This window comes from Rhipicephalus sanguineus, chromosome 9 (genome assembly GCF_013339695.2).
Source record: "Rhipicephalus sanguineus isolate Rsan-2018 chromosome 9, BIME_Rsan_1.4, whole genome shotgun sequence".
NCBI lineage: Eukaryota > Metazoa > Arthropoda > Arachnida > Ixodida > Ixodidae > Rhipicephalus > Rhipicephalus sanguineus.
In genome coordinates this window covers 35,208,751-35,233,804 of record NC_051184.2, presented here as the reverse complement: position 1 = coordinate 35,233,804, position 25,054 = coordinate 35,208,751, and the positions used below count along the sequence as shown (strand labels likewise).

Below are 25,054 nucleotides of genomic sequence, written 5' to 3'. Positions count from 1 at the left end.
CCGACCAATCCAAATTCGCTCGCCAGGTTCATAACAAGCCATTCTTTTATCTGAAATAAAAGCGAAAACACAACAATAAACAAAGCTAGAAGCGCATTCGAAGCCGTAAGCACGAAGACTAGGCAAATTCATGTACTACCCATCATTCCTTGCAGGAAAATCAAACTAAAATATTGTAGGAAACTGTGTAGCGCGGTGACCGTTCAGCCACCATGGGAATGATGGGTAGTACATTGATTTGCCTAGTCTTCGTGCTTGCAGCTTCGAATGCACTTGTGGCGTTGTTTATTGTATTGTTCATTGTTTAAGCCAGAACACAATATTTTGTAAGCACCAAATGATTTGTCCCTTTAACAAAACCCCAGTGCCCTTAACTATTTGTCGTGTGCAGCTAGAACCGAGCCGAGTAAGAAGTCTTGATGGCCATGTTCAGTGTTCTTAAACAGCTCCGGAACTATTAGAATCATTTTAACGCGATGCTGTTGGTGGGCCAGTGTTGCAGAAAATGCAGTGTTGGCGTCGTTGTCCGTGAGCAAAAAGTCCCGACAGATGCAAACAATGAATATCAAGGTTAGAGCCGGAATCAAACCCAGGCATTCTTAGTGGCACCCAAGTGTTCTACCAGAGAACCATGCTAGCGCCCGAAAATATACTTTGCAGGAGTCATGCCATGGCAGAAGCGAAGTCTCAGCAGGTGTTACACCCATAAGTAGCCTAAGTGAGAGTTTAAAGCTGCCCATCCGTTACAAAGGGCTTGGCTGCAATGGATTATAATCAACGTGTGCATTGCCTTCCAGATGTGCAGTGCATACTTCCGAAAATGGTGAATTATGCCATAGTTGGTGCTTTGCAACTGTACTTAAGCAGAATTGAGAGTCTGGCTAGTTGGTGGAAGTCGATCCTGGAGTTGCGAGTTCAGTGCCATGTCCTTTTCTTCTACTGTCTGCATTCTAAATGTTGCACTGTTAGTTATTCCACAATGAGCTACTGCACTTGCAGCACGGTTGAGGTATCCACTGAGTAGCGAAGAATGTCAAGTGAATGAGAAAGCAACGCAAACAGGACCTGACATGATATCGCATTCTACTTTAAAGGCAAAGCTGAAGCATTCTCCAAGTTTTAAATTTTTTGACAAAGCAGTGTTGCTGTGTCACTGGTACAATCCTCTCGTGGAGCGTTTAGTGCTAGACCAGGCACATCTGTGTGCACTTTTGTGCACCTTGTTTAAGGAGCCTGCTTAACAGAAAATGTTACGCCACTCACCTATCCACACATTCCGGCTACCGAGTGCACTGGTATGCTGTGAAACATCTGTGCTCCAAATTTAGTGTAGCAGTTTAATTCGAGATATTTATGGCTGGAAATCATTATACTATAAAAAAATGGCCACTAAGTACAAAAAAACAACAACCTTGAAGTTTAAATTAGCATTATAAGGCACCAGTAATAGTACAGTGAATACAATAAATGGTGCATTGCAAGGTTAAACAGCTGTACCAGGCCTTCTATTCCAAAAGTGTGGAGATTCAACAATTTCAACAATGCAAACGAAATTTGCGGCCACATGTGCAGCAGACTTATTACAAGAGTCCCCTAGCCAACGATCAGCTGAAGTTTGCCACGTTGTATAACATTTTTTACTTTCAAACCATTCTCTTTGCATCCTCCGACTTGTAGAATCTGATCAGTGGTCAAACTATAATTCACACACCAGCGTAACCCACATTAAATCATCTCTTGAACTTCCTCCTTTAATAGTAAGACGCAAAATTTTCCGACTCGCCCTGTTCCATAAACTATATCACAACTTTTCCCATCTGCATGGTACACTGTTACTTCCACCTGCTCGAACTTCTCGCCGCCTGTTCAGTTCTAACAGTGTCCAACGCCTTCATGGTTCGACCCTTACATTTAATAAATCATTTCTTCCCGCAGCCATCGAGGATTGGAATTGCCTTCCGGAATCTATTGCCATTGAAAAAAATTCAGAAAAATTCAAGGAGTCCTTAACTACGCTCTTTGTTAAATGACTAATTATGCATTTTTTGTATTCATGTAATTTTTTTTCATTATTTCGCAGTTGTATACTGCAGATATTGTACTTCATAAGTTTTGTGCCCACTAAGGCTTGTATCATGAAGTCCACTTTGTTTTGACTTCTCTTCGTCTGTTGTGTTTTTGTTAATTCTAATTTTAGCTCCCTCCCATCATTGCGTTGTACGCCTCTTTTTCAGCGTACACTGGCCATGAAATAGTTTCTCTTGCGTGCCTTGTACTTTCTGTAGCGCTGTTGGGTTTTTTTTCTCCTAGGCATTTGTTGAACTATGCTCATTTCAACCTTGTAACCCCCCCCCCCTTATGTAATGCCCTGTTTAGGGTCCTTAAGGGTTAATAAATGATGATGATGATTGGTTGCAATGTTTGACTACCTTGAGGTAGAGGCAGGCTTGCAGAAATTGTTCATAAGTAAAAAAATTGACAAATGTGACATAGCGTCTGCTTAAATTGCAGCTGTGATCACTTTTATTCAATCTTAAACGTTCTTGTCATCCGTTCAGTGAGCAAGCAAAAGTGATAGCATCACTGCAATCTGACAGAGATCACATTGTCAGTGGTAAAATGCAGGTAAGCCTCCACATGCTTAATCAATGCTTCAACATATGGTGCAATGAAACCACACATGCAACATACACACTGCAATGCACATACAATATACACTACAATGCAAGAAGATAGAACACAAGTTACACTGCACCAACATTCACCAATGGAGACCATCTCTCCCAACTGAATTCCCTGGCTCCCCGCATGCCCACAAGCATTACGATACTGCCATGTCTCATTGCTATGCATGAATAAATAAAACTCGAGCCCTTCAAAGCAACAACAAGAGATCATTGTCTAACACCATGTAAGCGACTGGTAGGAAGACTAAGACGACAATGCTATTGGAAGTCATTATACTGAAGTCGCTGACATGCGATTGCAAGTGCTGGTGTAAAATATTGATGCTCAATGGCCATTGCACCAGCCTTGCACTTTAAAAAGCAGAAAAACAAAACAAGGAAAGCAAAGGTGCACTAAAATGTACAGCTGAAACTAGCAGCTCATTGTCATCTGAAATTAAAATGATGAATAAATGAGAAACGAGCAATGGGACATGATAGATGCTAAGTATATAAAAACAGACTATAGATGATGCAGCATAAGAGAAGCTTTGTACAAATTTGTTGGCAAGGAGATTTTTTTTTCACTGACAAAAGAAAAAAAAAAAAACCTCTTGGAACTCCACAAGCTTGGTCACAGAACATGCGCATGCGAAAGGGGGAAAAAAAAAAACAACAACTGGGAGGGCGTTGAGACTAGGACGACGTGCTGGTCAGCCGGTCTAGGACGGTCCGTGCATACTTCAGCCGAGAGAACAGGTCAGGTGGGCAGCCGCTGTGCAGTGTCTCAAGCCGGTAGGTGTGGAAGACCCGGTTGTTGTCTATGTATGACACAGCCGCCATCAGCGGGCACAAGATCAGCTTGGTGTGGTCCTGGAAAAAGTTAATCTGCAACAAAGCGAGGAAAGATTGGTTGAAAGGTCACCCAGATTCCATATGATCAAAAAGGTAAACAGAGGGAACACAGGAAACCAAACTTGGAAATCTCTGAACAGCAAGTGGCATAAAGTATGCACACACACATTTCTCCAAGAAGAGACTCTTGAAGTGATAGTGCCGAAGCTGGTTAAGAAGTATTTTTTCACTGTCTGGCTTGCTAGCTGGTTTGTATGCTGCTACATTGGGTGCCTTTAATAAGTACTAATTAGGAGGCGAGTGAATGAGAAAGCATGTTCGAAACAATTCCTTCCAATCACCTTCGAACAAATTTTTCGAGCACCTGGGGCTCTATACCATGTATCTGCTTCATCAAGGCTACCGTATCTTGACCGACGGCTGTGGGTAAACGCTGCTGCTGAAGGACATCAAAAGTTCTGTATGACAAAGCGATTGCCACAAAATGATACTTTTGCCAAATACAAAATCAAAGTGCGGTGGTTATGTCGATTTAGTCACATTAAGAAATAATGTCAACCGTCATGAGCTTTTTGCAGCCTGGTGGGATGAAACATGCGTGAAAACAATGGCAACCAAACAAGGGGCCTCCACCTAATGTCTAACGATTACTGCTGGGTTGCAAGTCGTGTCGAATTCAGTTTTTTGAAGCCAAGCCAAAGTGCCATTAATACACGTATTAATATACTAATAATGGATACTACTAGTATTGCGCCACAAGATTGGGTAACGGTCGCTAAATTTTGCCACCACAACTCGCCGTAACTTCCGTATTGAAAGTGCAGCACAAGACTACTCAGTTAAAGGAAAAGATACGTGCAGATCAACGAAACATTGATAAAGTTTGTTACATCAAGAACTTTGTTACAATGAAGTTCGTCTGGATATTAACCAGGTTCTGCTTGCACAGTAGACTGTATTGCAATGCAGTCGAACCCCATAACAATTGAAAGATAACATGCAATGGTGTTATCTAGAAGGACTCACCTGGACCGTTCCATTGGTCAGGTAGAACGAGATGGCCGACCGGGTTCGCAGCCACTTCCGTAGGCACGGCAGCCTGACCAGATCATCACACTCCCTGGGGCTGACATCCTCGCCTGTCATGAGAAGGTGCTGCTTCATGTATGTGCAGAAGTATTTCAGCAGCTTCATCTTTTTCTCCAGCGATGGCGGATACTCCTCCAGGGAGTGGTAGTGCTCGATGTTGTCCTCGTCGACATAAGTCACGCTCCTGTCCAAATGAGAAATATTTGTTTCATTAACAGAAGCCCTAATGCCACGAAGGGCGAAGTGTAATATCAAATACTTCGAGAAGTTGTGGTTCATGAATCCAGCTCAACATGTTTGCTTGACTGTATTTATTTATTTGATTTGCATACATAGATACACAAGGACACAGAGAAAAGAGGGAGAGAGCAAGCTGGCAACTGCCACCTAGAGGGGCACAACTACTGTATTGCGCAACCAATATTCATGCAAAGAAAATTTACAATGCCTTCGATTATTCAGTCACCATTGTGTCATAACCGTGGTTGAATGAACAAAAATGCACTTTGGCATTTCTCATGCCCACAACAATGATAAAGAAAATAGTAGGGTTCCTTAATATGCACCTAAATCTAGGTACGTGGGCGTTTTAGCAGTCCACCCTGTGTGGATGCTCAATTCCCCCGATAGCTTTGCTTTCCTGCATGGCTCTCGCGACTCTCGTAATCTGGCTTCCACATGATGCACGACCTCGCTGAGGTACGGTGATGAGTTAAGTATGAATTGGCAGAATTAATGGAATTAGGATATTACGTAAGCATGGAGAGCTTCGATAGTTTCTTATAGCCTCCGATACCATAACATTTGCTAAGAAACTTCAGATAATTCGGAAATGTACCTGCTTCCATTCAGGTATTCAAGCATTGTGCAGCTTCCACATTTAGGTATATGGGTTTGGCATGAGGGATATTCCTTATTATATGCAAGTCAGTCCAATGTTTGGACAATTCAAACACTAAATCGGTTTAGACTGATACATTGTTCTTTGAAAATTCTTGCCAATTATGCCCCCACAGGAAAATGAACTGCATGCTGAAACTACAGCACCCGAAAAGCAGTGGGACGCCACATTTTCAGTCTTTCAAATTTTGGCATCACTGGCTCAATAAAACATTTCCTCAAGCTTGCCATGTTAAATCTCTAGCTCCTTAAAAACAAATTTAATTCAGCTTTCCCAATAAAAACCTATAGCATCACGGATTGTTAACACAAGAACTTTAAGGTAAAGTCGCTGTCTGCAGTTCCTTCAAATTCTCCAACTTGCAAAGAGAGTCCTCGTGGAAAAAAGTGGCATTTTTTAAAAAGCTTGCTGGAATTATAATTCACTGATAAGAGCCGAAACATTTCTCTTTAACGACTATCATCACAAAGGAATAATAACAATTGGTGGGGTTTAACGTCCCAAAACCATGATATGATTACGAGAGACGGCGTAGTGGAGGACTCCGGAGATTTATTTACGGAGGAGGAACTCACATGTGGTTGTTCAAGAGGATGACTCTGGTGGCGTCGTTGAAGAGCACACCAATGCTGTTGTCGCACAGCTGGTAGCCCAGCCCGTACTTGTCGGTGTAGTCCACCCACTTGCTCACCCAGAAGACCGGAACAGATGCCGGATCCTCCGCCTCGTCCGGATGCTCGAAGCGCAGCTCGGCTGGACGAGCCCCGATCAGGCGCTGGAGAAGGCGTTGAAGCTCACTGAGGTGATCCTCTTGTGGAGTACCCCTGCCGACCGGGCTCTCGGCCGCAGGATTTTGAAAATCGCCTGGTTGAGCGGCTGCACGGAAAGCAAGGCAGTGCTCATGTGTTGCATTGAATTCCGCACGCATATCAAGGGACACCCAAACTATACATAGCAATTGAGGGGGTCCGCTCTATGCACGGCTGGTGCAGAAGCCTAGCTCCGGTCCCAGCCGCAAATAGTCGTACCGTGTCAACGTCCCCTTCCCGTAGCGCGCGTCATCGCAGCTACGACGGGTTCGGGCGAATAAGGCAACAGGCTAGCACAACAAACAACACTTTATTGCTACGTTAGCAATAACGCGTAAATGTTGCGTAGAGGGATAGTCCGCTCTCGTAGAAAACAAAGGGTAACGCTTACACCTTCGGTCGATGATCGGCTCGCGGGTCTCGGGGCGGTGAGATGTTCCTTCGCAGGTCAGCAGGGCACGAGAGACCGTCTGCTCGTATGCCCGGTTGTTTTCTTCACCTCCCGTCTCCCTCCCCACCACGAGGGTTGTTTCCCTCGCAGGGCGAGTTCCCTTTCCCGCGAGCCGGGAAGCGAGGATTGGCGCGCGGAGTGACGGGAAAGAAGGGGTTGTCCGGAAAGGGCTACGGTGCTCCTCTCCTAGTGGTCCCTCGGCTCCCGCTGTCAGTTCGCGATCGCGCCAGCCTTAAGGAAAGGAAATGGGCGCGCGTGCTCTCCCACACAATCAACCCAGTGGAGGCTACACAGGAACTTCCGCCCACAAAATGTATAACTCCGCGCATCTCATAGCTGCGTTTCGTCACAAGTGCGAGCAAAGCAAGGGCAAGTGCGTCGCAATGCTTCACATGAAAAACAAGGAAACTAATACAACAACGATAAGAGATGTAGAACAACACATTCGCAGCCTCATAACAGTTGTTTATCTCTTAGCCACAAAATCTTTGTATTTATTACTCGGCATGAAACTGAAAGAAACATTGACATTGTGGGTGTGAGACTATCTTCTGGTGTGAACACATCTACTGCAAGAAGGCGCCGCAGCGTTGGTATGGAACGGAGTGTAGCTGTGGCAAGACCGCAGAGTTTCAGACTGTTCCGTTTGGAAACATCGTCAAATCAGACTCTGCCGTGCATTTAGTACCCCCACTCCTTTTCCCCAGATCACTCCTTAGCTTGAGGTTGTTCATCAATGAGAGAGAAAAAGAGAAAAGAAATGACAATGACAATCACGCACGCTGTTGGGGTTTGAGGCACTGCGCAGGCTTCGCCTCCTTCCTTGGATGGTTCCTTATGGGCGTCACCGTTGCTGCTATCTCTGCAAGAAAAACCGATGCATAAAGTGAGAACATCTTTTAAATCCTTGATAATCCTTGATAACATCCATACCAAATTACTAGATTAATGAGAACTAATAGTCAATCAAGCCAAGGAAAGGGATGTTATTTGTAGTAATTGTGTTATAAAAGAGAAGAAATTGAAGTGGACGAAAAGAACTTGGCGCCGGCAGGGACCGAATACACAATTTTCGAACAACTCGTCCGATGCTCTACCAATTGAGCTACTGCGGCAGTCATCCTCCCGTCCACTTAATCCAGTATATCTGTGCGTTTGAACCCATCCATGTAAAAAATAGAAATTAGCAATTTTTACTCATTTATTTCAGAAAAAGAACTGTTATACTATCGGTTTTGGTTCCAAGTTAGTTTCGTCAATACGGGCTAACACCGATGAACCTTACGAGTACCTGCCGGGGAATGCAAATTTCTTAGATTGGGAACTACGCAAAATCGGGTTTTGTTAGAACGAGTTTTAACTAGATTATACTGCCAAAAAGTCTAGCCTTGATGCATAAAGTAGTGCCCAATACAACAAGTGTTCAGGACAGGTGCCGAGACTTCCCAAGTATTAGAAAGGCTTGAAATCTTCACATGCACTGCTTGCTTTACAAAAAAAAAAAAAAAAAAAAAAAACCGTAAACGCAGGAGACAAGAGTGAAGTCATAAGGAGACAAGTAGAGAGAGAGACACAAGATGCACTGATGGGTGAAGAGTGAAATGAACAATACAGTAAAAGCTAGTTAATTTAGATTTAAAGGTACCAGAAATAATGTCCGAATTAAGCGCATTATGAATTATCGAAAGTATCAAGAAAACAACAAACAAATGTCTGTGACATCAATACACTTTCATTTTCTTAATGAATACGTAAATCATGTACTTATGTTACATAATAGCAGTGTAAAAGCCGCAAGTATCGTAGTCACACTGTGCCAGACTCTCCTAATTAAGCCCAAACATGCTCTGCTCTCCTCCCTCACTACGTACCACCACGCGCACGTGACGATAGGTCTTTCGCAGGAAAAATGCTACATCGCGATGTAGCAAACCAGTTTTATGCTAGCATGCCGGCCGCGACTGAAAGCTCTTCATCTTCAACAGTTTCCCCACGTTTGAGTTCTGCGAAACTGCGCGCACTGCATCAAGTTTGAACGAAGCTGCTGTCTACCAGATCCGCATGTGGAGAAATCCGTGTGCACTAATTGACGAGGATAGAGATGAGGAAAACATCGAGTCATTCCGGTGGTCTGCGAACGACGATTTCGCTCTTACGCATCGTAAAGTTGCAGCACTTCGTGCTGCGAGGATTGTCCGAATTAACCGGGTTGCGGCCAAATGCGACCAAATTAACGAGAGTTTGATGCCATTAAACTATACATATGCTGGCCAAGACCAGAGAACACGTCCGAATTATCCAATTTTCCGAATTAATGAGGGTTGAATTAACCTTTGCTTTTAGTGTACATGCAACTCATGCAGTGCATTCATTGTTGCTGGAATCGAAAGTTAGCCACATCGATGCTAATCTACAACAGAAAGCAGGGCGCACTGTGGACTTTATACTGCACTGGTCATGAAATTTATGGTTTTTCAAGGAGAATACAATTCTAGGACCTTCAAGGGCTTTGAAAATGCACTTTTAAAATTCGGGGGTTTTCAAGGACATGTACGATCCCTGTGGATTTTATGGCACAAAAGCAACGGAGGCCTAGCTGCACCAAACAGGTGCTTATTAGTAGCTTGTAACTTATAGCCTGCTATGTATTACAAGAGGAAATGTATACGTGCATATGTATGTATATTCATACGTTTGTTTTTCTTTTTCTTCTTAGCTGACCTGTACATTCTTTGTTGCATATTGTATTGGACCGGCCACAAGCCACTGTAGGCTATCGGTCTAAATAATCCTTGTAGTATATGCTATTTTCTGGTCATGAAAATAAAGTTGCATTGATTGATTGAATTTCCTTTCGCCTCGGATGGGATGAAGTTCCAACTTGATGGATCTATCGAGACAAACCAACTCACCGGGCCCTTCATTTCGCTCCAGCAGAGGCCTGCGGCCATTTATGGTCAGGGTGGCATTCAGTGTGTCGTAGCGGGGCTCGGTGGTCAGGCAAGATGTAGGCAGGCGGGACGGAAAGGGTCCTGCAACAAGCGATAAACAAGTGGTGAACCCTTTCATCTTCCTTCAGCAACCACTGTGATATATGGACACTAGGCCACTAATGTCCATATACCACAGTGGTTCATCATATATGGACAATAGGCACAGCAATTAGATACAAGAGAGCTCCCAGACTAGCGGCTAGCAGCATTTGTCGGTCCATGTCAAACAACCATCATCCCATGACTAAAGCAGTTCCATCTTAGTTGGAGATAACAATGGTATCCTGCCCACTCCTTTCAAATGCCCCAACCCGTATGCAATAGCTCAAAGTGCAAGTACCTACATGGTACAAGATACACAATCTACAAATTTCGGTACCAAATTTGGTTTTACGACGTTACTAACACAGGGAAGTGCAGTGAAGCTGCAACCCATTTAAAAAATGCTGAAGTCGAGGTGGCAGTGACTGAACATTTGATAAAACAAAGTACATTAATTTTTGTGAAGGATTCCTTAAAGATTGCAATTCTCTGGCTTGCAAGCATGTCCTCACGCAAGAAATTGTACTTTGGTATTATGAAAGCAAATTATGAAGCAACCTTAATGAAAAGCAACAAACAACGGAGCCAGGGATCGTATAGGTGACATTGCAGTAATTGCAGTAACTGGTATTGCAGTAATTATGAAACAAATGTGAAGTCAAAGGCGACGAAAAGACAACTTGCCGCAGGCAGGGACCGAACCCGCAACTTTTCGATAATGCGCCCAATGCTGTACCAATTGAGCTATGGCGGTGGTTTTCCTCCCGTTCATTTTATCGGGTATATCCGGCAGTTGCGTAAATCATGGGGTGGTAAGGGGTTCTTGACCCCCCTTGTGTTCAGGCTGGGGGGGGGGACATCCCTAGCAAGTGTCCCTCCTTGGGATTTACCTTTGAAATATCACATTTGAATTGCGTGACAGTTAAGCATAGTGCACTCTCCTTAATTTCAACTCTGAAACCCTACTAATGAGTAGATAAGAAGTACATGAGGGAAAGTTGTTTCAAAAGGGTTTTCTGAACGGCCCCGCCATGGTGGTCTAGTGGTTATGGTGCTCCACCCGAAGGGTGCAGGATCGAATCGCAGCTGCATTTCCAATGGAAGCGAAAATGGTACTCGGATTTAGGTGCACGTTAAAGAATCCCAGGTGGTCAGCATTTCCGGAGCCCTCCACTATGGTGTCCCTCATGATCGCATCGTGGTTTTGGGGCATTAAACCCCCAGATATATTATGAAATGCTACGGGTGACTTCTGATGTGCTGAAAATGTTCATTATGCTAGCCTTTGAAGCGCAAAGCAAACAATCCCCGACCATCTATCGTTATTTATGTAGACGATGGGGTAGAAGCCACCGACAATGAAGTATGAATGTGATTTCTTGAATACAGTAGACTCCTGTTAAACGAAAGCTGAAGGGACCAGGAAAATATGTTTCATTTAACAGGAGTTTCGTTTACTGAGAGATGAAAAGGGGTGCAGAATTCAAGCACAAAACCAATCATGTTAGAGGCAGTTGTTCCATTTAAGCAGCAATTTCATTTAAGAGATTTTCGTTTATTGAGTACAATTGTGTTATAAAAAAAAAATAACTGGTGAATATAAACATGCTTTACAAGAACGATTCCCACGTTAAATCGTGGGATGCTAACAGAATAAACAGTTGGAGCTAGGAGTTAGGATTTTCAGTTGACTGTTTAAACCAAACGACATATCAGCTAGATATGTGCTAGAGCCTATACATATAAGAGTTACATATAGATGGCTGCTAAGGCCCATGCTCCTATCCTTAATTTATTTGAAAACACTTGAATTTTATATATAATAAATTACAATTAAAATTAACTAAAAATAATGTGTATTTATGAAAAACAAGATTGCCACCATGGCATCAAGACGAGTGTCCCTCCTTCAGATTTTTCTGGATTTACGCCACTGATATCCGGGCATTTAAACATAGGAGTGTTATTCAGCACCGCTCGTTACCATGACTGCGAAAGTGGAACATTTTTTTTCCGGCTGGCATCATGTACCAAGTGATCTTACAACAACCTGGCAGCTGACCAATAATCCCTCACATGCTACGTGAAGGTATCAAGTCTGCTGGAACGAGATCCTCACTTTGAATGAACAAAAGGGAATTTAAGGCAACAAAAGAGCATTGGGCACATTATTGGAAGGTTGCTGGTGCGGCTCTGCTGGCAGCAAGTTGTCTTTTCATCCACTTCATTCACTTTTATATAATAATTAGGGGTGTGCGAATATCAAGTTTTTCGAATACGAATCGAATACAAATATCCACCTTCGAATATCGAATCGAATATCGAATATCAAAGGAAAATGCCTCCACAGTAACAATATTCTATTTAACATGTAGCTATTTGAAAAAAAAAACATTAACAGCTTGACACTGGCAACACAACATACACTGCTCTCCCCAGAACACAATGTCCAGGCTAGCACAATGCACATCACAACACAATAAAATATCACGGCACAATGAAAGTAATGACTAGATGTTATCATGAAGAAATATGAGTTGCTCCACATGATCAGGCAGCAGGCGCTCCCTTCTAACAGAGACAACCCCCCCCCGCCCCCCTCCCACTGAAAAGGCACGCTCGCTTGGAACAGAAGTGGCTGGTATAGGGAGGTACATGGGGCAAAGCTTTGCCAGACTGGGGTATCTGAAGGTGACTACAGTCCGCCACCAGTCACATGGGTCACTGTCTTTCTTCACAAGTGGTCCCGCATAGTGAACGAGTGGTAGTGCGGCACGTTACGGCCGCATAATATAGAAAATGTACAGTTACATGATCGCCAACAGCCAGTGCTGGGCAGTATCAAAGATACATGTATCTTCGATACTAGCTTAGATACTCTTGGTGTATCTTGTATCTGTATCGCGATACGTCTCGCAAAACAAGTATCTGTATCTGTATTTCCGATACATTGAAGAATGTATCGTGTATCTTAAGATACAAGATGCTGCAGTCGCACCACCACAGTGCGAAGCAACAGACGTCGGCCAAGGTCCGCTTCTCAAGCTATAATACTTCTGCTACTAAGTCACCAGAATAAAACTAAAGGCAGTGACATTATTTTATCTCTACACAAGAGTTTTCCAGCAAGGATAGGCGATAAGCTCTGAGCGTCCCGATGTATTGGTTTAGCAGAGTTACGAAGTGGCGCTCGCGTCGTCTCGACAGACAGGCGCGCGATCGTCTGCGCTCAGCGGAATTTTTGTTTAATCGTGTATTTTATTTTTTTATGTTTTGTCAGTGCCATGACACTTGGCACTTAGCAACTCTCCTGTGCCGCGTACTAGAAAGCATGCGGCGCCTTTCGCACACATCCTGATGCCGCTGTAAAATCATTATCGAAGTTCCTCTTGTGTGGTGCTTCGTTACGAAGTCTGAAGAATGCAAGTATGGCAGGTTGTTTTGTCTCTCGTGGCTTTCACACACCGGCGATTTGAAGGATCTCGTGGATGTAAGTTTGCGTTACGTGCAATGAGATTGACTTAGGCAAATAAGATTCTAACAGCTATAGCACCAATGGCACCGGTGCTGGATTTAACAGAACAAGCATTCAACTAACAGACGCTATCTTGGCGTACGTCTGTTTTTCTTGTATTCAAAGAGTTTTAAAATCGTAATTTGATTGTTAGCAGAAGTTCTTTCTAAGCTGCCCTTCTTTTCCGTCCCATACATTGCCTATGTCTTTGTACTGTTTTTATCTGCCGTCTGCTTACTGCAATATGCCTTTAACGTGCGGCCAAGGTAAGCTCTCTGCTTCATTCCTAGTTTTAACTCTCTGCGTCATTTCTGCTACTGTTCTTCAAGTGGTATCTAGGTTTACATACTCATATTCCACTTGAATTTACTGTTAGGTAAAGGTGATGTTGAGAACAAATATATAAATAATCTGGGCGCGCCGGGGTATACAGTAACGACAATTCTGCTTACCGCTACGTAAAATAGCAAAATTGAGTTTGCATTATAATAACGTAAAGTATTCGGCGCCATCTTAAATACGTTCGCGAAAGTATTGGATAAACACTGTTATAACAAATGCTCCGTTTTTCTCATGAGCGTCCCAAAGAGTCTGTTTACGCCATTTTCTATGGGCACTGAATTTAATTGTCGTAACTATTAGGGGTTACCCTCCGCGGTGGTCCATGTTTATGGCGCTTGACTGCTGGCCCGAAGTTCCTGTAGCGGGATTTCGATAGAGGGAAAATGGTAGAGGCCCGTGTGCTTATGCGTAGGTTTTAGAACCCCAGGTGGTCAAAGTTGGTCAAAGCCCTCCATTTTTTGGTCAAAGCCCTCCAGTTTTAGAACCTCAGGTGGTCAAAGCCCTCCACAGAGCGTCTTTCATAATCATATCGTGGTTTTTCGACGTAAAACGCAACAATCATTTTTAGCTCTTGGGGGTGCTTTCTGTATTGTGTTTCTATACTTATTCGCTGTGTTTGATACGGAACCGCTTTTCTATTTTATACTATATTTGTTTTCGTTGGTTAGGCTTCCCTGAATTCTTTTACTGTTGCTAATCATCAGGTAACCGGATCTATAAGTGACAATAGTGTGAATAGCGGCGGTGTCCTGCAGCGCTTTGCGCAACTGTAAAATACGTCTGACAAGTTTCTCGACTGCACATGTTCTTGGTGACGTACACAGTCCGGTGATCCCTTATTGCGAAAACCGTAATATGTTTACCTGCAAGGTAGAACTCCACAGCGGTATTTGCACCATCGTGCGGAGGCTTCTTATCGAAGTTCATATGGTTAGTTGATAATGCGCTCGCTGGTCAGCAAGCAGAGCAGCGACACCCATTCATTACAAAAACTACAAGCAAGGACCGCTGTCAGCAAAATGTATAAAGAGCTACATGTTAAGCAGCTAAAACAACGCCAATAAGTTGTTTCGGAATGACAGATATATACCCTGGACAAGAACTACAAAACTTTTGAGACACTAAGAGTTTTCATTCAAATGAAACACAATTGATCGTAGTTAATTTTCAAGCGAACATTTATGTGCATAGGCGTTTAACGCTGCATTATATAGATATATATTAACAAATTTGAGAATGTATCGAAGTATCTTAAGATACAATTGGAATGTATCGTATCGGATACAATCAGTGTTGCAGCATCTTGTATCTGTATCTCAAATACTTCTTGCCCGAGTATTTTGTATCGTATCGCGATACAATTTCAAAGTATCTTTGCCCAGCCCTGCCAACAGCGCTGCACGTCTGAGATGCACCAGCAATAAATCATACGTATTGGGGCGCTCGTCGCAGGCAGATATCGTGCCTCCGTGTACTTATGATGTTTATTGCTCCTCTCGGCAACGTTTTTAGCTATACGAACGCAGCAGAAATGTGGAAGACGAGTTATTTTATGCATGATAATCTAATCACATATTCGAATTTTTAGAATATTCAAAGTTATCGTATATTCGAAACTTTTCGAATACACGATTTTCGAACCGAATACGAATATTTCGAATGTAATATTCGCACACCCCTAATAATAATTACTAAAATGCAGTTAAAAGACTAAAAAACATCCCCGTTGCATACTCTGGCTTCACTGTCTGTTGGTTTTCATCAAAATTGCATCTAGCGAAGTTATGTACAGAAACTCACCACTCGTCATAAACTCATCCTGTAAAATGGCCTCTATGTTGGGTCGCCTTTCTGGATCTTGTTGCAGCATTTTCTTGATTAGGTTTCTGGCAGAGGAGCTTACTGATGAAGGCACGTGATAGTCATTTTTCTTGATGCGAATGTATGTCTCCTTCAAGGTCGGAGTCTCGAACGGAGGACGTCCAACAAGAAGGGTGAACCTGGAGGAAACAGAAGGAATGAAAACTTGCGTGTAGGGCTTTATTTTTTTTTCTCCCCCGAATTCGCCGTTTACCATGCTTTTTAAATTAAGGAGCCCTTCCCCAATCACGAAAATGGGGGCAAGCAAAGTTTGGTGTGTGCATGTCTAACATGCTACTTTTTTTTGTATCACATTGTGCAATGCTCCCTCCCAACTTTTTCCTTCCTCCATGCCGGGAATTGTATCTTCACCCACATGCGTAGCCACGCAAGACCTCTGTAGCTGCAGGGAACAATCATGGCCATTCGTGAAACAATGAAAGGCAACAGTGAAATGTGGCAATGAAATTACGACTGACCTTGAGAAAAAAAAAAAACATGATTTCCACATCAAAAACACCTGATCGCAAACAAGCTCACGATCGAGAGAGCATCACTTCTTGAAAAACTGCGCAGAGAAATAAGCATGTGACCTGTGCGCCTTTTGAGAGACTATTTGTGTGCACCTGCATTTCTGTATGCTCGCCGGAGCCAGATCTTTATTTTTTTGCTAATTATTTTGCCGCCCCCACCAAAACTCAGAAGCTTCGCTTGATAATTTGTTACTTTGGTGAACACTCAATACAACAGAGACTGTCATAAAGACTATTTCAACTCAACGTTGCACGCAGTGTTGACAAGTGGTGTTATCACACAACCAGACTGCTCGTTTGATTCACCGATCGCTTGTTTCCACAAGCCTCAGAATTGCCTCAAGCAACCCATAGAAGGGACAGTGGCTATTAGAGCACGCGCCTCCTCTACATTAAAAATAGTTGCGCTATTTAGGGAGTCTGTAGCACAACCATGTGCGCACAAGGGGGGGGGAACCACCCCCCCTAATCACCTAAGAGAGGGGCGCAAAATCTGCCCCATACATTGACCCTTCTAGTAACCTAAGAGGGGGGGGGGGGGTGCAAAATCTGCCCCATACATTGACTTTGACTTAGTAGGGTGGGGAGGCGCTGCGATTTAATTGATTTACGGATTTACGGAAATTAACGGATTTAATTGATCAATCAGTGATACGGCAGAAACAAGTGCCGATATGTATTCATACGAGCAGTGAGCTTTAAAGGGGCCCGCAACACTTCTTCAGCATGGTCAGAAAACTGCCGATCAGTAGTCGAGGCTCCCGAGAACACGCGAGCCAAACATAGCGCAGCACGCGGCGTGGAATTTACAATTCTTAAAGTCAGCTAGAAATCGTTCCCTCTTCTCTCTATAAATGATGCCACATAGTCAAATTCACGGCCATCGGCTGATTTGAGTATCGCGAACCGCATAGTTTCTGCTGCCGCTGGTGCCCGCTCGCGATCACACTGAATGTAAGCTGCACTTCGAAGAAAAAAAAACGAAAAAGAAGAGCTCAAGGCCGCGACGCGCGCGTGACTCAACTTTCTTTCCCCTGTGCCATACCTCCTTGCTTAGCTTCCAGCGCGCTCGTCGGGAAGAGAGAAAGCAATTACAGTGCGAGAAAAATCTTTAACTCCGCTTATAGATTTTCAAAATTTTTGCGGCGGTCAATTCGCGAGGCAATAAACTACTTTAACGAGGCCATTCGATGGTTACACTGAAAAATGTTGCAGGGCCCCTTTCATGTTGAATATGATGCCATTTATGCTCTCAAACACGTTTGTTTACATGGCAGGGTTAACACAATCAAAATGAAAAGTAATCAGTAATTTACATTGTCTTGCGTTTAATCTGTTGAGTCTCGATTAGCATTGTTTGCAGCTTGCCCAAGAGCTCCCATGCATAGAAATACACAGGGCTGTGCCGGGACCAGGGTGTTAGTTCGAATTAAGGGGGACAGGGTTCCTGAAATTTGTTTTTAAATTCTTTATCGATTCAGACGAAACTTGTCGAATTCATGTATATTACTATATTTGTGTGCAGATTTCAAACATGCAATTAGTTTTTAAAAAATATCAAACATTTCATATGCTTTTTGGGAGCCATAGTTTGCCTAAACAGAGAGTTACATAGTAAATAAGCACCTGACAACAACTTGAAATGAGTGCTGAATGCAACAAAACAAAAATCGATGTTCTAAACCCATTTGAACAAAAGTTATGGTATATTGAACATTCGTAAACGAGTCTACGTCATGCCGAGATTTCCGGTCACAAATATTCAACATACCACAACTTTAGTTCAAATGGGCTTAGAACATCGATTCCTATTTTGTTGCATTCTGTACTCATTCCAGGTCATTCTGATGTGCTGAATTATATTACAACTCTCAGTTTAGTCAAACTATAGCTCCCAACATGGCACCTGGAATTTAAAAATACATATTGTACAAGAAAAAAAATTGCGTATTTGAAATCTGCACACAAATACACAGCGAGTCTCATTTAAATCGATAAATAATTTTAAAAAATGTTTCAGGTGCAGTGTCCCCCCTTAACTGTAAGTTGGAATCAACAGTTTGAATTAACAAGCTTTTACTGTACTGTCTCACACCGGTGCTAAAAATACAATATGAACATGAACACTCACAGGATGCATCCGATAGACCAGATGTCGACCTCAAAGCTGTGGCCCTTCTTGGCCAGTATCTCAGGCGCAATGTAGTTGGGTGTGCCGCAGAGAGTCTTTTTCCTCTCTCCATCAAAGTCCAAGCGGGTTGCAAGCCCAAAGTCACCCACTTTGAGCTCCATCTTGTCATTGAGCAAGAGGTTTCCCAGCTTGAGGTCTCTGTGAATCACCTTCTGTTGCACAAGGTAGCGGCATGCAAGAAGAAGCTGGTGTAGGAAGTAACGTGCCTCCCCTTCTGTGAGCCCCTTGCGACGCCTGTGCAGTTCCACAAGACTCTACAAAGAAAAAAGTTCAGTCACATCCTCGGCGCTGAGAGGCACAACCACAATAATGCATTGAGACATCTAATTGTAACTCATTGAGGGTTAAAGACACGAACATACGACACCGCAAACACGTCCCAATTGGCTGATAATTGTTGGGGATTCACGTCCCAAATCCACAATATGATTATGAGGGACATCGTAGTGGAGGGCTCGGGAAATTTTTCCCGTGCGGTGTTTGTTAACGTGCACTGAAATCCAAATGCATAGGCCTCTAGCATTTCGCCTACATCGAGATGCGGCCACCACGGCCGGAATTCGATCCCATGATGTTTGCTTCAGCAGTCAAGCACCTAACCACTAGAACACTGTGATGGGTCTATCATGGCTCGTTTGACTAGAAGTGGAAGTCTGTTCATGCACGACACCAAACCCACAGCCTTGCCTCCTACTACTATACACTGCGGACTACCTCAGCCAACACAAGAGCATTCAAGTGCGAAAGCAGTGACAGTGTTTTGAAAAGATGAAAGCTGCCGCTGCCTTGGTTCACCCAACCTTTGATATTTCTGTCGATTCTAGAGTTCCGTGCAGTAACTAAGCAGTAGGAAACTATGCTGGGAATGAGCATCCCGTAATACGGCACTGACATGACGCCATGGAAAGAAGGGATACATACCCGCAGGCTGCAAAGCTCCAGGATGATGTAAACATTTTTTTCATCTTCAAAGTAACTCTTGAAAGCTACAATGTGTTTGTGATCGAGGCTCCGGTGGATCTCAATTTCCTGAGCCATCTGCAAATAGAAGACGTAAGGCATGAAGCAGCGTGGAATTTAATGCATGCCTGCCAACACGAGAACCTTAACACTAAGCTGTAGAACTGGTTGCCATGAAATTTCATCAATCGGCAGGTACTTTTCAGGCTCGCGCAACAACAATAGCAAAATGCAATTCATGATAGAGTCCGAATTCATGTGTTCTGCAGAAACTACAGCAGAAAACTGTCCAAACAATGAACACTACGTAATTGAGAAAATGGTATTGCTATTCTTCATTCAATGCTCTGGCTTGAGAAAAGGCTAGCTAGTCCACTTCAAAGTCATGCAGGCTTTGAGAGAAAAAAGCTTGGACCATCTCCCCGAAGGGAACCCTGATGGGATGCAAAGCAGCAGCGGTGCGCACGGCGTTGACCCGGTTGAAACGGGTGTCGACGTGGGTGCTGGAAGAACGGTTTGAAGCGAAACTCTGTGTAGCATTTACTAGAGTAAACATTTGTTTGAAACGCAAAGACACGGGGGGCAGGTTGGGTTTCGTGTAAGTTTCATTAAGGGGGGACGTGGCAATGAAAACTATCTTTGTTATTTGTGGAGATAAAGTGATGAAATTAGGCACGCAGATGTGATATGTTGTGCTGATATCATAACTGAAATCTGTTTTGAACTCCCTTTTGTAGTTTTAGAGCTACGACACTTGATAGACTCTCATTGTCATCTCAAAATTATTTAATGAATTAGACATAAGTACGTCAAGATTTTTCCATAAGGATAGTCACAAGGGCCCATTCTGTGCCGTGAAGCTATTGGTTTATTTTTTTAATATTCAAATAAGCACACACAAAAATTTCTGAAATTTCTTGTACATATTGTCTTACAACTTTTACAGAAAACTAATTATAAAGAAATTACACCATCTCCCGCTAAAGGGGACCATGAGGCAATGCGAAGCCGGAGCACTTGCACGATCGCGTTCCGTTGGCGTTTGTTGGGCATGCTACCGACCTTGCGTCGTGGAACGCGACGAGAGGGACGCTACGCGCGTCGTATCTTCCATCTAGCCTGGCCGTTAATTCTCACAGGGCGAGCGGGGAACGTGGTCGACAGGCGGGCGAGAGGGGGGCAGCGTAGGAGAGGAGAGAGAAGGGGAGGGGACGCGCATGCGCTCGAGCTCATCGCGGCGTTGAGCAGGAGAGAATTTCGGCATGTCTAGCCCGCGTTTCAGAGGAAGAGTGGAAAGGGGGAGGGAGAGGGGGAGGGGAGAGGGAAAGTGGAGAGGGGAAGGGGAGAGGAGGTGTGTGGAGAGGTTATGCGCATGCGCAGTAAGGGTGGTCACGCCGCACACCATCACCACCACTACCACCGGATTGAGCTCCGCCTTAAGATACTTCGCATCTAAAATCTGTATGACATGCAGACAAATATGGACAGCTTTACGGCACTCACCAATGTCTCAGGATCTAAGCGCAGAAAGCAGAATGGTTATATGATTATTTGTTGTGAAATGGCACAGGGATGACTGACAGCAACTGCTCAAAAAATGAAAGCTGAGAAAATGGAGCTCAAAGAAAATCCAGCTAAAAGCTAACAAAATGGAACTCGGAAAGAAGCTGGTTTTATTTTTCATTGGAGAAATACAGCTTTGCAGCTATCTTGAGCTCTATCTGTCCTCCTAACGATGACGCCAACATCGTGTCACTGTGTCAAGGGAAAACTGCAGATTTGCGTTTTTTAAGCCCAATTTTCTCACAGTTTTTGATGACAGCACACTAGTAAAATACTTTTTTCAACTTCTACTGTTTATTTTGGTCTAATATTTCACCATGACGTAAAACATGGTCTCAGGATTGCATAAAAAAATTTTGAAAAATTGAACATTTTGACCAAATTCACCATTCCCATTGCCACGTCCCCCCTTAAAACGTTTGGCAAGACTTTGTAGTCTGTTTCTTCAGAGTCGAGACATGGGTGCTGGACCGGAGCAGGCGCGCATTTCGCCTAGACTACCACGGGTGAAGCAAGAGAGAAGTGACACGTTCAGAGGTGTTGCGAGTGGGCGGAGCAGCCGGCAGCTGCGGGCGCTACAGTGAGCATGCTGCAGGTGAGGGCGAGTGTGACGTCAGCGCGCACCTGCGAGGGAAGCGTGCGAGGGGAGCGTGAAGTCAATGCAAAGCTGTGGCGTGACCTACTTGGCAACGCTCCAACACCTACGGCAAGGGGAATGTGTTGCGGTGCATTCGTACGGACGCACGTAACGTACGGCGTTACACACACGAGTCAAAGAGCTGCTTCGCATCTAAAAAATAAAGGGGGGAGGGGGTATGGTGAGCTTGGCAGAAACCCAGGTCACAGCTGCCTCCTAGTTGATACTCAGGTGCAAATATTAAACTTTCGAAGAACAAATCAAGCAGTCGCTATTCGTAAATATGAGTACTCTGAATACTTCAAACTACATGCTATTCAATACAGGTAGACACAACAGACTTGTGCGGTGGAATATGCGGTACGAAAATTATTCATACTCAGCTTTACTAAATTAGCTCACTGCAGACTCCAAATTATGTGAATTGTAAATTGCTTGCTTTTACTTCAATTCGTACCTTTAAACTGCTCGATAACATGAAATAGAACGACAAACTTAACTTGATATACTGGGATGTGGGAATAAACAGTGATTATGGCAGTTTATCATTTGAATAGCATTCAATTCTGTCTTGAAAATTACTATTTGCATATTTGTAGTTGTTGCACAAAAAAAAGTGCCCCACAGTAAAATTTAAGGAGCCTGATCCCACGAAAGTTCGTGCTTCCTGACAGTCACCTTCTCTTTCTGGTGTGACTTGAGGAGAAGTGCCTTGGAGACCACTTTGCCCGCGTAGACTACGTTGGTGGCTTTGTCCGTCAACTCGTAGCATTTCGCAAATCCACCCTGCAAAAGAGTAAAGGGCAACATGTGTCAACATTTCACCCTCCCATAAGGAACTACAGTGATATCAGTGGAATTTTGAAAGCTTGAATGTATGTGAAGAAAGAAAAGTACCAATAGGCTCTTTACATTGCAGCTTCCCCCTGCGATGGCAGCCACAATTAACACTGACCACAACACAATCTTTTACGAGGCAAGAGTGCCCGTAATCTGGAAAGAAAAGATCCTATGTGTGCATGCGATGAACCTTGAAGTGCACAGAGTTTTTAATGCCTCTTCATTCGCACCCCTATCAGCCAATGTCGGCACAACTGGGCTGATAAAAGCAATAAGTACATTCTGGCCAGTGCATTGAGACTGTGCCAAGTCGCGCTTAAAGAATAAATAAACTGTGTGCAGAAGTTGTGCTGCATGGCACAGTCTCAAGAAACATTTCGCCTTGCCAACAGCAGGCGAAGACATACTGTTCAGGCTATGCTAACATGCCCTGCCTTGAGCAGTAACAACGCAATTTTTATTTTGACATCACATCACAGATTATTATTTCTTGGTGCGCACAGTGCAATAGGGAAGAGCCCACGACATCCAACAGACCTTTATCGAACAATCCTGGATGCCCACAGGCATGCAGCACTGTGGGAAAAGTATGCACATCTAGCGAAAGTTTGGCTGTTCGGTCGCTCGCTGCTCATGGCAGCATGAAACGAAAAGAACATGTTGCCGCTTCTCGACTATGCTTACAGCATAAATACCACACAGATATGAACGCATGTGTTTTTATTTATGCATGAAATGCGAAAGGAATAACGCAGTCAGCGTAGGTATTATCGAAAGGATATCTATCTGTAGTAGCAGCGAAGCAAAATGCACGTTATCGCATCCTGATACCGTGAAGATGTACTATTGCAAGCAATAAGAGTTGGAACACAGAATTTTTGTTTATTCAAAAATTACTTGTAATGTACTGGTATGAATGTGACATATGGATTGCAAGAGATACCTTACCACTTGAGCACTTAGTGCCATGAACACTTTTGCGCTTGTGAACTGCGCTGAACCACTATGGCCTTTAGAAGGTAATTTCCATGTTCTATGTTGAGCTTCTCACGACTATGCTTATCTACGGTATAGTCACATGTGAGCCAACACGCCAAAATGGCAGCATTTCTAAAATGCAACACCTGTAGCCAGTACCAACGAACGGTGATAGAAACTTATTTGTTACATATGGCATGAGTGATGCGCGCTGTCTAATCTATGTATCTTGTTTTACAAAATGCCCACTATACTCTCTCCCGTGCTCTTTAAATCTATGAGCCTCAGCCTGCGCTCGACAGTATTGGTGGATGTTGATTTGAAATGTATCCACGTATAGCATAGACAACTCCTGGAGTTATACGAAGCAGAGTTATTTTAATTGATGCCATAGGGCAGTGGCATAGCCAGAAATATTTTTCTCGAGGTGCTGCACAGGTATGCAGAGCTAAGAAAATTTCGCGGGGTGCTCAGGCACCGAACCCAGCCACTCCCCTCAGCCTGGCTACGCCCCTGCCATAGGGCATACTGGTGCCAAGAACTATTTTTTTTTCTAATGGCACTTCGGTGCCGCTCAGCTATTGTAACAGAGGCGCGCAGAAACGCTAGACATATGAAAATCGTACAGAGGCCGTGGCAGATAAACAGGTAAGAAGTTAGTCATTCCACCTGGCAAATTTCACTTGCTCTGAGAAAGGCTGGCACAGCGCAAGCGGAAAGCGAAAGCGCGAGACCCAGACGCTTGTCGCGGTGCCGTTAAGCAGTACCAAAGGACAGTCGGGAAAGCCAAGACAGGACGAGACAATTGTTACAGGTGCAATAACTTGCACTCAAAGAAAGCCACTAAAACGTGGAAATAGGATAAACTGAGAGGCAGAAGCAGATACAGTGACACAGAGCCACTTCTGGGTCACTGTCTCGCAGTTTTAACAACAGAGCTGTTTAGGGGAGCCGGAACCTGTCCAACGCGAACAAAGAAAAGTATGTAGTACGTGCGGATATGCGCCATAGTCCCACTACCGAGTACAGCAGGTGCGAGCGTTAAACGAAAACTAACACGTGGAAGAAAGAGAGAAAGAAAAATAGAGAAATAAAGGGAATAAAGACAAGAAGATAGAGAGAAAGAGAAAAACTGGAAAGAAACATACAATACAGATACAAGAAACAGAAGCGAGAAAGAAGGAAGGCCGCCTAGCTCTGCTCTTCCTTCAGGCTTGGGACCACTAGTGGGAAGCCCTCATGATTTTTTCTCCGTATTTCCACGCTTTAGTGGCCTTTCTTCGAGTGTAACTATGTACTATGTACCAACTTGTACAGCAAGCAACTATTTTGTAATAACTAGCAGCCCTGCTAGGCTAAAGAGGAGGCCTGAGGTTCACCACTACCACCAATTTTTAATAACCACAGACGTTTGGGGCAAGGAGACGGCAGTAGTGGGTGAAGGCGATTAAGCTTGACCAAAATAGTTCCGGCAACCTAGTTGTCATTGTTCATGTCATTGTTCAAACACTGCGGAACATCTGCAATCTACTACAGGTCGACGGGGGCGTCTCCAAGGCAGCGAAGCCCATTCAGGCCACAGTATTACTCAGTAAACTGCCTACCTTGCCGAGAAACTTGCCGCGGACGTATTCTTTCTTGGTTTTCTTGTCGACAACAAGGTCTGGCAGGTCTTTCTGAAGCGCTGCGCCCGTTCGTGTTGGGATTGCGGAGGCCATTGCGACGCAGACCCAGAAGCACGAGACCGTCCTGCCTTTACACAGTTTACACGCTGATCGCTCCCGGTCTTACCAGAGAATGTCTTACAGTCTCAACGCCTATGCTGCCTAT

The 25,054-nt window shown here is 43.9% G+C and overlaps 1 protein-coding gene across 1 annotated transcript in view; it reads right to left on the bottom strand.

The window, feature by feature from the left end:
- LOC119404968 (serine/threonine-protein kinase PLK1) overlaps window positions 1-24,971 on the bottom strand; it is a 63,412-nt gene extending 38,441 nt beyond the window's left edge. The window contains exons 1-10 of the mRNA XM_049419144.1: window positions 24,829-24,971; window positions 22,085-22,192; window positions 19,168-19,284; window positions 18,187-18,500; window positions 15,463-15,662; window positions 9,684-9,803; window positions 7,553-7,633; window positions 6,087-6,387; window positions 4,548-4,794; window positions 3,431-3,554 (exon numbers count right to left, since the gene is read on the bottom strand). Coding sequence (XP_049275101.1) covers window positions 3,431-3,554; window positions 4,548-4,794; window positions 6,087-6,387; window positions 7,553-7,633; window positions 9,684-9,803; window positions 15,463-15,662; window positions 18,187-18,500; window positions 19,168-19,284; window positions 22,085-22,192; window positions 24,829-24,942 — 1,726 coding nt within the window. The 5' untranslated portion in view covers window positions 24,943-24,971. The remainder of the gene's footprint in view (window positions 1-3,430; window positions 3,555-4,547; window positions 4,795-6,086; window positions 6,388-7,552; window positions 7,634-9,683; window positions 9,804-15,462; window positions 15,663-18,186; window positions 18,501-19,167; window positions 19,285-22,084; window positions 22,193-24,828) is intronic.
- Window positions 24,972-25,054: the final 83 nt, after the last annotated feature.